This window comes from Onychomys torridus, chromosome 10 (assembly GCF_903995425.1).
Source record: "Onychomys torridus chromosome 10, mOncTor1.1, whole genome shotgun sequence".
Lineage (NCBI taxonomy): Eukaryota > Metazoa > Chordata > Mammalia > Rodentia > Cricetidae > Onychomys > Onychomys torridus.
This window is the reverse complement of record NC_050452.1, coordinates 265,545-277,846: the sequence shown is the minus strand read 5'-3', so window position 1 is coordinate 277,846 and position 12,302 is coordinate 265,545. Positions and strand designations below refer to the sequence as shown.

At 35.8% G+C, this 12,302-nt stretch overlaps 1 protein-coding gene across 1 annotated transcript in view; it reads left to right on the top strand.

The window, feature by feature from the left end:
• Positions 1–12,302, top strand: part of Psme4 (proteasome activator subunit 4) — a 117,220-nt gene that overhangs the window by 73,586 nt on the left and 31,332 nt on the right. Inside the window, exons 27-35 of the mRNA XM_036200711.1 lie at positions 278–409; positions 2,066–2,275; positions 4,005–4,141; positions 5,184–5,237; positions 5,644–5,773; positions 7,257–7,338; positions 9,673–9,826; positions 10,322–10,391; positions 11,683–11,808. Of these exons, the coding sequence (XP_036056604.1) occupies positions 278–409; positions 2,066–2,275; positions 4,005–4,141; positions 5,184–5,237; positions 5,644–5,773; positions 7,257–7,338; positions 9,673–9,826; positions 10,322–10,391; positions 11,683–11,808 (1,095 nt within the window). The remainder of the gene's footprint in view (positions 1–277; positions 410–2,065; positions 2,276–4,004; positions 4,142–5,183; positions 5,238–5,643; positions 5,774–7,256; positions 7,339–9,672; positions 9,827–10,321; positions 10,392–11,682; positions 11,809–12,302) is intronic.

Here is a 12,302-nt window from a genome sequence, read left to right as displayed (position 1 = left end):
AATTTCCTGTGTATGGACATAGGAAGTCTAATCTTCTCATCAACAATGACTTAGTGTCTGCTGTTTACTTTTAGCAGTGTTATAAACTGTTGCCCAGGGGTGCTATTCAGCCCCTCTCATCAAAAAGAAACACACTGTTAGTATTTTCCTTTTAATAACCATTTGCTTATTTTTTAGAGTATGTGTTCTCTGTTATTTAGGAAACCATCTAAATTACCTTCCTTTGTATTTTACATTTCATTAGACATCTTTTTAAATCTTTGTCAATTTTCCCCAGGTCAGAAACAAGGCTCAGCAAACATTCTTTGCTGCTTTGGGAGCATATAACTTCTGTTGCAGAGATATCATCCCTTTGGTTTTGGAGTTTTTACGGCCTGATAGACAGGATGTCACACAGCAGCAGTTCAAGGTATAGGTTCTGTGTTAATGTCTACAGTAAACACCCATATGTCTGTTACTCAGGTCCCACATTTAATATTTTGTTATATTTGCTTATCACATTTTAAAATGCATGTAAGTTTTAAGATACTTGAACATTTCATCATGATTAGTGTTAGGGAGAAAATACAGGGTGCAGACCCCTGCAAAAAATAACTGAGTAGTATAACCATTGTGAACGGAGGACCCAGGACAGAAAGAAATAAAGGTCATTTTGAGCGACTGATCAGAGCAGAAAAAGAAAGAAGACAAGTTAAGGCATTTCAGAGGTGAAGTCAAGTCTCTGTAAGTAGGTTGTTTGAGAGAGATTAAGGACAGAAAAGAGTTAGGGCTTGATAGCTAAATATGAGGGGACTAAAACATGGGAATTTCCATCACTAAGTTCTGGATTATACATGGAGTTGTAAGGGAGGTGGGAGATCCCTTAAACCCAAGAATTTAAAGCAAGCCTAAGTGACATGGTGAGATCCCATCTCAAAACAAAATGAAAAATTAGAGGCCAAACATCAAAACTTTGACTGCGATACCATGAAAAAAAGAGGAACAATCATGGAAGGCAATAAAGAGACCTTTTGGAAAAAACAATCATCAGTGCCCACTTTCTGAAGAGGATTAAGATGAGACTGAGTATGTTCCTTGAAGTTAATTTGTAAGACACAGTTCAATAGGCTGTAAGCCAGGCTTAGTTACTTACTTTTAAAGTTTTATCAGAACAAGGTATTCTTTTATGTAGTTTGTACATCTTCTTCATATCACAGAGTTAGAGTTAGTGGTTGAGACTGATAACAAGACACCTACTATTTCCTTTTTACTTTCTGGCAGCTGACTTCCTACCCCATTGTTAGATATTTCTTTCTGCCTCATTTGATCATATTGGTCAGTCTTGCTAAGACTGTTTTATATAGGCAACATTAGAGAGGTCAGAGTTGGCAGTGTCTATATAAGAGCATGTATAGGGGACTAGAATATGCAATGGTTAGCAACCAACTTCTGATCCATGTAGATTTAGTATTCTGAAAATAACAACACTTCTTGATAGTAATGAAAATTGTACCTGCTTCAGAATCATCTGATTAGATGTTGTCAGTAAAAACTATGTAGTATAACTAAGTAGCTAGATTTTCTTAAAGATATTTTAAATTTATTGTTTGACAGTTTCACATGTCTATAATGTATCTCATATATCCATCCTCCACTCCCTCCTACCCTCCTGAGTAACCAAACTTTTAGTATTTAGTAATATACTTAGCAACTTGGTATTAGCTGTTACTTGATAAATTATTTCAAACTTTAGACCCTAAAAGTACTTTTTTCTACATTTCAAGGCCATTATCATATCTGAGGAAAATAAGAATAGAATCTGTGTTCTTAAAAAACATTCTTACCTTTTTAAATTGCCTAATAGCCATTCTTTAGCAAACCTTCTATTAAATGACTTAGAAAAAAATATTAGTGGATGCCACTTGGTTAAACCTCAAGTTCAAGTTTTTCAAAACAATACATTAAATACATGAACCTATTTATAAATCAGCTGTAAATATGTAAATAATCAATGTAAAAATTTAAGTATGATGTTGGACTCAACTGTGCCTCTTAATTTTCTGTGTACATTTATTTGTTCTTATAGGGCGCCTTATATTGTCTACTTGGAAATCACAGTGGCGTGTGTCTGGCAAACCTTCATGATTGGGACTGTATTGTGCAGACTTGGCCAGCACTTGTTTCTTCAGGGCTTAGCCAAGCAATGTCATTGGAAAAGCCATCAATAGTGAGACTATTTGATGACCTTGCAGAAAAGATTCATAGGCAATATGAAACAATTGGCTTAGACTTCACAGTAAGCAAACCGTTTATTTGTTCACTCATATTTTAGTGGAAATTCTGGCTTTATTTTCCATGTCTTTCCTTTTTTTTTTTTCTGTAATATTTTGGCTTGTTATAATTTAAGAGGCATTTATTTTCTCATTCCATCTAATGCTTTTTAGTGATCATTACTATAGATAACAGGGTTGGAACACCAAGTTGGAGTGAGTCTGGGAAAGAGTCAGGTCATTTCTACCAAGAAGCTACAATAGTTAACGTTGCTGTATTTACCATTGTTCCAAGTATGCCTCCATTGCGTTTTCCTCTCTCATCTCTCCTCACTCTCCTTTGTCTGTTTTCCTTCTCCTCTGGCTGACCTAGAACTTGCTTTGTAGACCAGTTTCTACAACTCACTCTGCTGAAGCATTTATCTAATTATTCTTTATCAATAAAAACTTGGGAGTCAGATAGCAGGGTATGAACCTGATTGATCAGAGAAGCAGTGGAGAAGTGACCAGTGACCTCTTCTCTTTTTTTCGTTGAACCAAAAAGACTGAAAAGCTTTGTAAACCCCACCCTACTACTTGTGTCTCTCTATTATATCCTCAGTCCTCTAAAACCAGCATGGCTAATTTTGATTAGCTAGTAGATTAGCTAATCTGATTCAAAGTTAACTTTATTGGAAGTCTCAGGAGTGTCAGAGTAAGATCAAAATATCCCTGCTTCTCTGCTTCTTGAGTGCTGGGATTACAGACAATGACCTACCATGCTCAGGCATGCTGGTTGTATTTTAGAAGATTATCTATACTAGCCAAAGTCGTGGAAGATTTGCCACTAGCTAGATTCATAACTTACAGTGCCAAATATTAAAATTCGATTTTTTTTTTTTTTATGAATGAGAAAGAAATTTCACTGGTTCTCAAGTAGAGATAGGACATCATTTAAGTGCTTTTTAAAAAGTCAGTGAGTAACTCTGTAGTCCATGCTAATCTCAAATTTGTAGCAGTCCTCCTGCCTTAGCCTCCCATATGCTGAAATTATATGCATGAGTCACCTTTCTTGACCATCTGAGAAGCTAAAATACATGGATTCTCACTTCCTCAGTGTATCATGATGGACAGAAAGGTGAGGATAGTTGAGTTCCTTCTTTCCTCGGGTTGGTTATGCTTTGCATTCTAATGACCAGGGTTGTAGCTTTGGCTATAAATGCACCCCTTGCTCTTTGAAATTGTCCTTATTAGAATTGGTTCCCCCCCCCCCCAAGCCCACCCCCAGGTATAGTTGGTCTTCTGTAGTCCAGGCTGGCTTTGAATTCTTGATCTTCTTGCCTTCATTTCCTGGGTGCTCTGATTAAAGGCATGCACCACCATACCCAAACAGATTCTTTAAAAATTAATAATCATAGTAACTCAAGATAAAATTCCCAAGCCACTAGTCCAGCAAAGTGGCACAATGGGAAAGGTGCTTGTCACCAAACCTGAGTTGAATCCCTGGACTAAAAGCATGATCATTACATTTATTTTTGTGTAGATGTCTATGAGTGTGTGTTTGCACACACCAATGCACATGAAGAGATCAGAGGGTAAATTATAGGAATCAGTTCTATCCATCAACCCATGTAGATAAGGTCCTAAGATTTGAACTCAATTCATCAATCAGGCTTGGTAGCAAGTCCCCTTTATTCTTTTTAATTAAATAGTCCATGTTATAGTATGCATCATGTCTCTACTTTTTTTAATGTTTTTTTTTTTATTTTTAATAAGATTCCAAAGCCATGTGCTGCAATAGCAGAATTACTTGAACAATCAAAGAATCCTTCTATTAGCCAGCCGCTACTTAGCCCAGAAAAGATTAAAGAAGGACAGAAGCGCCAACAGGAAAAGAATGCCGATGCTCTAAGGTAATTGATGAACTTTCTACTAAGACAGAAAATATTACAGCTAATGCATTTTAACTAGCTCTAAAATATAAGTGCATCTTATCACTATACATTGATTTCTGGGAAAATAGTTGGGAGATGATTGCTGCAAGGGGACCAAATTTTCACTTTTAAGTATAGAGTTGAAAAAAAAAAAAAAAGCATGCTAAAAATAAAAGTTACTGTTATATTTTTTCACTATGAATTGCCTTTAATCGTTTTTAGATACTAATGTATCAGACATAGTATAATTGGTGTACTTTGTCATTAAGTCCTAAATTCAAGTTCAGTACATAACTTTATAACTCATACCAAAATCTCTTTTTGATTAAACTTGAGTATTAGGATATTAGTAAACTTTTTTGATTTGGTGAACCAGAAAAAGTCCTGATTTGGGAAAAAAGAAAAAGTGGTAACACTTCAGTAGTAGCCTTCTTAACTGTTACTGAAATTGCCTTTTTTTTTCCTTCTTAAATCACAATATTGCCCTGTCTTGTCTTAAACTCTTGGGCTTAAGAGCTCTTCCTGCCTCAGTATCCCAAATGTTATGAATATGGTTGCCAACTATAACTCCCAAGCTTGTTTTCAAAAATGTTTTTGTGAATGCTGAACTCTATAGCCTGCTTAGTTGATTGCAGACAGCATACTATACAGACAGAGCACTGCTAACTCTTTGATTGCTCCTTACAGTTTTAATGTTTACTTTGCAACACTCAGAAAAAGTTTTCTGGGCATGCTTGTAATGCTTGAGGCAAGAGGACCAGGAGTTCAAAGCTAACCTGGAGTTTGAGACCTTACCTCAAAAACCTAATATTATTAAGATAAAAGAAACAATTTGGTAGTTCGTTATACCTAGCCCTTCATGTTCTTTTCTTAGTATCTCTTCTCACTTACTTTTAGTCTGGTGAAACGGTGAAGTGTAAGAGGAGGGTGAATTACGCCAGAATTTAAATTTATATTACATTATTTAATGTTTGCCTTAATAGTATAATAAAATCATATATTATCTGAATTTTTTTAAAAGGAACTATGAAAGTTTGGTAAACACTTTACTAGATGGTGTGGAGCAAAGAAATCTGTGAGTATAAAGTTTTTTTCTTAAAAAAAAAAAAATGTTTTGTTTTTCACCATGAAAGCATTTGTCTTAACTGTTCTAGGGATTTTGTGCATGGGAAAAAGAATGGTTGTATTAATGGAATCATTTTTTGTGTTAGAAGACTAAGTGAGGGACATGGAGAGGTTTAGGGTAATGTTAGAGGCAGTGTTCTTCAGTAGGCCTGTTTATATTTTTGAGAAACTTAAAATTACATTTCAAATATAGAGCTGAGTAGAGTTTCACACACCTTGATGCCAGCTTTCAGGAGGCTGAGGCTACAAAGCAAAGAAAATTTTTCAAAATACATTCTTACAGTAAGTAGTTTTTAAGGGTACTATGATTTGTATGTACTCTCTCTCACCATCTACTCCCTTACCTCAACCTACAGGCCTTGGAAATTTGAGCATATAGGCATTGGGCTTTTGTCTCTACTCCTAAGGGATGACAGAGTGTTGCCTCTTCGTGCCATACGATTTTTTGTTGAAAATCTCAACCATGATGCAATTGTTGTTCGAAAGGTATATACTTTATTTTGGTTACTCTGTTGAGTTTGAGAATATTTACCTCATCAGACTCTTTGAATTCTTTATAAACAACACACCCTAATAAATGCCTTAAAATTAATTGATTTGGCATCTCCTTCTGTTTGCTCAGAAGCATTAATTGTTCAACAAATATTTGGAGGCATAATCAAGCATTTTAGATTTTAATGCTGTAGCTATAGCAAAGAATAAGCTTATAAACTAATAGGAAAGATGGCATTTAAAATTTTGAAAATCTATGTTGCAAGGATGGGGGCAAATCTGAGGGTTCAACTTTTTGGTTTTGCTGTGAAAATACTAGAAATGAGCTGTCAGAATGGTCCTGGCCTTGTCTATTACTGGAAGAAAGCCAATAAAAGACAGAGAGGCTAACACAGATAGAATGAGCTGCTTGCTATTCATCTAACAAAGGAAGGACAGCTTCTTCAGCAGAGATTAGCATAAGTCTCAAAGACAGAGATGCTAGTAAATCATTCCTGGTTCAATGTTTATGCTTTTCCCACCAGTGCCAATAGGCGGACAGTATATTTTTTAATTTATTAATTTTTTAATTAAAAACATTTTTTGTTTGTGCGCGCACACACACACACACACACACACACACACACACACACACACACACACCACTATAGCATATGTGAGGGTCAAAGGACAATTCTTGAGAGATGGTTCTCTGTTTCCATTGATGGATTAGAGAAAGAACTCTAACTCAGGTCATTCAGTTTGTGCAGCAAGAATTTGTACTTGCTAAGCCATTCCACAGACCTTAAACTCATTTTTTTTTAATAATATACAAAGCAAGTGATTTTATTATGGCATTTTCATGCATAGTTTTTTGGTTAATTTCCCCAGTAACCTCTGACTTGGTATTCCCCTTTCTACTTTCAAGTCTTCTGTATTCTGTCATCTTCTCCACTTCTTTACAGCCTTTTCCCCTCTTGTGTCCCCTTTCCAGTTTCATGACCTATATATACCCACACTCACTGTCAAATAAATAACTTGTACATAAATTAGAAGCTGGGATCTGTGTGTGAGAGAAAGCATGTAGTGGTTGTTTTTCTAAGTCTGGGATACTTAACTAGTATGATTTCCATATCCATTTGCAAATGATATAGATATAGCACAGTTTCGTTATCTTTCTGTTGATGGACATCGAGGCTGGTTCCATTTCCTTGCTATTACCAGTAGAGCACCATTGAACATAGATGTACAGCTATCTCTGAGGTAGAATGTAGAGTCCTTTGGAAGTCCTAGGAGTGAGGTCAGGTGACAGTTCTATTTTTCAGTCTTTGAGAAACTGCTACACAGATTTCCATAGAGTCTGTATGAGTTTACACTCCTACCAAGAAGGAATAAGGACTGCTTTGGGGAGGAGGTATTTTTGAAAATAGTAGAATCAGTTTCTATTGCAGTACAGCAATTTCAAAATGTTGATGTAGATGTGTTAACCTGTTTATAGATGGCTATCTCAGCTGTTGCTGGTATTCTCAAGCAGCTAAAGAGAACTCACAAAAAGCTGACCATCAACCCTTATGAAATCAGTAAGTAATACCCCAGGTAAATAACAGTGCTTTTCAATAATACTTAGAAAATTTCCTGAAGTACTCAAAAAGCCTAGGAGTGGGAGCACAGGGCTTTAATTCCAGGAGTTTGGAAGTAGAGATAAGAAGATCTGGAATTCAAAAGTCAGCCTGAGTTATATTAAATAATTCATTGACTATTTCTCTATGGGCAGGAAAATTAGAAGCAGGGTCGATTTTCTGCTTTTCTTACTGTGTTCTCAAAAAAAAAAAAAAAATCTTTTCTATTTGTTTTGTTTTCAAGATGGGGTTTCTCTGTGTATCCCTGGCTGTTCTAGAACTCACTCTGTAGACCAGGCTGGCCTCAAACTCAGAGATCACCTGACTCTGCCTCCCTAGTGCTAGAATTAAAGGTATACACCACTACTGTCTAGCTTCTCAACATTTTTCAAAAGAGAACTTTTTCCACTAATAAATGATTGATCTAACATTAAAATATTACATTTAGGTGTCATGTCATTAGTCTCCTTGAATGTAGTATTTTAGTTGTAGATTAGACTGTAGTCCACAAAAAAAAGTCGTTAAGAATTTTTTTTCTTTGGATATGAAGGACATGCATTTGGGTAAGTGATGAATATTTCAGTAAGGTGTGTTGATAAAATTAATGACATGGAATCACTGTTAATTTTTTATTTCTGAGAATTATGTTTTGATATGTAAAGGAACATTCTTAGGAAATACTTCTGTTTCTGTACTGTGGGGGTGCAGAGACATTAAATGAGCAATTTCCCATAAAACTACCCTAGTAAATGTGTTGTAGGGAAAGAGAATATGTTAAAATATATATAGTATAATATATAAAAAATATGACGTCTGTAAGTGAAGAATAATGTAAATTTAAAATTCTTTGAGCTCCCTCTGTAAGCTTAAAATTAATTCAGCTGGCTCAGAGGTTGATAACACTGGTTGCTCTTTCAGAGGTCCTGAGTTCACTTCCCAGCAACTACATGGTGGCTCACAACCATATAGAATGAGATCTGGTGCCTTGTTCTGGCATGCAGGGAGTTAATTCAGGCAGAACACTGTATACAATTATAAATAAATCTTTTAAAAAATAATTCAGAACCAAAATATTTTAACAAATCCTTATAATTTTATTACATCATATTCTTCTAACAGTCATCAATCCTGAATCCATCCCATCTTTTCCTCAATAGTTCAAAGTAAACTCCATGCTCTACTTCATGCCTGTCCCCTCCTCCCTTTTGTCAGTGCTGAGGATTGGGCCCAGGGCCTCATTCATTTCCAGTCAACACTATACTCTAATTCCTATCTGGTCTTTTTGCTTATTTGTATATATGGGTGCATATATACCATGGCATGTGTGTAAAAAAAAAAGAAGACAGCTGTCAGAGTCAGTTTTTTCTCTTCAACGTGTGGGTTAAGGCATTGAACTCGGGCTTGGTGGCAGATACGAGCCATCTACATAGTCCTATTTTTAAGACTATTAATAAATGATTTCTTGTTAAGAGTTACAAGCAAGGCTAGAAAGATGGCTCAGTGTTTAATAACATGTATTGTTTTTGCACAAGAACCAAGTCCTATTACCAGTACCCACACCAGGCTTGACTCTAGCTCCAGGGGCTACTTCTAACCTCATGTATATGCGCGCGCGCGTGTGCACACACACACAAACACACACACACACACACACACACACACACACACACAAATAATAATAAACATAATGTTATTGTTTTTAAAGAGAGTTATAGTCAGGGCATGGTGGTCTATACCTTTCATTCCAATACTTGGGAGGCAGAGGCCGGTAGATATCTAAGTTCTAGGCCAGCAAGGAACTAAAGTGACCCTGCCTCCTTTAAAAAAATAAATAGTAATTTTGTTTATTAAAAGTCTAGAGCCGAGCAGTGGTGGTGCACGCCTTTAATCCCAGCACTCGGGAGGCAGAGCCAGGAGGATCTCTGTGAGTTCCACGCCAGCATGGGCTACAGAGTGAGTTCCAGGAAAGGTGCAAAGCTATACAGAGAAACCCTGTCTCGAAAAACCAAAATATTATTATTATTATTATTATTATTATTATTATTATTATTTTGGGGCTAGAAAGATGGCTCAGAGGTTAAGAGCACTGACTGTTCATCCAGGAGTCCTGAGTTCAATTCCCAGCACCCACATTGGTGGCTCACAACCATCTGTAATGAGATCTGGCACCTTCTTCTGTATATATAATAAATAAATAAATCTTTAAAAAAAAAAAAAGAAAGAAAGAAAGAAAGTCTACAACAGCTACTGAATTAATGCTTTCAAATTGGTTGACTCTGAATGCCTTTTCTTTAGGTGGATGCCCTAAACCCACCAAAATTCTTGCTGGCGATAGACCTGATAATCATTGGTTACATTATGATAGCAAAAATATACCAAGAACAAGAAAGGAATGGGAGTCAAGTTGCTTTGTTGAAAAAACTCACTGGGGATACTACAACTGGCCAAAGTAAGTCACAGTCCACCTCCCACATTATCATTCAATATTTTTTTCTTTTTTAGTGAACATAGTTTTGTTAGATTAGATTTCTAGGTTCAGAGGCATTTAAAGGTCTTTTCCTTCTTTCTTCCTCGCTTTCTTTTGCTCCTGCCAATGTTGTGCTCCGTTTCTTCCCACTTCTACTGTAGTCCTGAGTTTTTACTTAATACCGGGCTGGAAGAATAAAGAGGTTTTTAACAGCTGCTCTAAATGGTGTTCCTACATGTTAATGATAACACACTTGTCTAAACCAGAAGCACTTTGCTTTCATTGTTTGAATCCAATAATTTATGTCACCAGATCATTAGGATTTGTAGTCTTTTAAAGCAGAGACTATTACAGTCTACTCATATCCCTAAACTTCATTCTAATCAGAGTTCAGTAAAAGTGCCTCCTAACATTTTACTCTTGAAGCTGTACCATTTTCTTCTGTTCATGTTCTAAATATAAACTCTTCCTGTGTAGGAATATGGTTGTGTATGCCAGTGTGGAAGAGCAGCCTAAGCTTGGCAGAAGCAGGGAGGATATGACAGAGGTAAGCATTCATTTCATTGTGGTTTTAATTGCATCTTAGCTACTGATTTAGCTCCATCAAGTCTTTTTGTTTTTAGCCCCATTCTTGTATTTCAGTGTACTATATCATAAATACAGGTAAAATGTATGCTATTGTCCCATCACTCAGGTGCTAGTTGACACTGTTATCAACATTTCCAGAGTTGTTTTCAAGTTATTACTATGTTCAGCACTCCATTGGGTACTACTCTGTATAATTTACTGATTGCTTCTTGAGTTAGTTCTGGATGATACAAGGCTCTTGAGCAAAGATAATAACTAATTTAGGTTTCCATTGTGTATAAATCATGACTTCTCAGGAAATAGTTGTTTAGATTTTTTTAAGATTTTTTTTTAATTATGCCTATATGTATATGAATATGTATACCTGCATATAAGTGTACTTGGGTAAGAAGTATTAGATTCTCCTGGAACTGGAATTATAAGTAGTGAGTTGTCTGACATGGATGCTGGGAACAACTCAGGTCTTCAGGAAGAATGGTGCCATTCTTACCACTGAACCATCTCTCCAGGCCAGATATCTAGATTTTAAAGTCAAACATTGTAGTTAAGCTAGGTAGTGGTAGGGGGTGTGTGTGATGTCTACACTCAATGCTGTTGCAGAAGGACTGCTGTGAGTTCAAGGCCAGTCTGGACTGTAGAATAAGACAGCCTATAATTGACTGAACAAAAGGAAAGGAAGAAAAAAAGCCACAAAAAGGAAACAAAATTTCTTTCTTCACTGAACATATCTCATTATTACTTGAAATCTAAGTAGCTTAAAAGCTAAGTTTTCTTCAAGTCGTTTTTTGTTTTTAGATTCTGAACAGCCTTTCTTTAAAGGCTATTATTATACAAAGATGGAAACCATTTGTTGGAATTTGGTTTACAGTTAGAAAGTTTGTATAAATTGCACACAGCTGGCACAGAAGTGTTAGCCCTCATTTCCCAAGTTAAACGAATATTTTTTTTGTTTTAATTCACAATATGAGAAATGACATCCAAACCCAAGGAAGTAAAGAGAAAAAAACTTAATATTCTTCGAGTTGCATTTGAGTTTTGCATTTAGTTGTATTTACTATTTTGGTTTTAGAAAGTACTGTAGTTTCTGTGAATATTAAAAATTATCCAGAACAAAACTATACTTGTGTAGTTAGTAAAGTCTTACAATATTATTTTAGCTTGGTCAGAATTGTGTGCCTTTAAGTAGGTTTTAAGCTCTGAACATTGTTCTTTTTCTTTTTCTTTCTTTTTTTTTTTTTTCAAATTTGTAGGCAGAACAGATTGTGTATGATCGTTTTTCTGACCCCAAGTTTGTCGAGCAGTTAATTACTTTTCTATCTTTAGAAGACAGAAAAGGAAGAGATAAGTTTAGTCCTCGGCGTTTTTGCCTCTTTAAGGTAATTGTCCTTCATGTACTCTTTTCATAAAGCTTAGTGGTTATCAGTTTATAGACTTATAAGTTTCAAATATTTGGTTAAAATTTGAACTTACCTATTATCTTCTTTAGTCTAAAGTGATACTGAAATTAAGTACAAAATTAAATTAATACTTACTGTGGCACCTTTTTTTTTTTTTTTTTTGGTTTTTCGAGACAGGGTTTCTCTGTGTAATTTTGGTGCCTGTCCTGGATCTTGCTCTGTAGACCAGGCTGGCCTCCTGAGTGCTGGATTAAAGGCGTGTGCCACCACTGCCCGGCTACTGTGACTTTTTTTTTTTTTTTAAAGACTTATTTACATATTATGTATACAATGTTCTGCCTGTATGTATATCTGCATGCCAGAAGAAGGCACCAGATCTCATTCTAATGTTTTGAGCCACCATGTGTGTGCTGGGAGTTGAACTCAGGACCTCTGGAAGAACAGCCAGTGCTCTTAACCTCTGAGCCATCTTT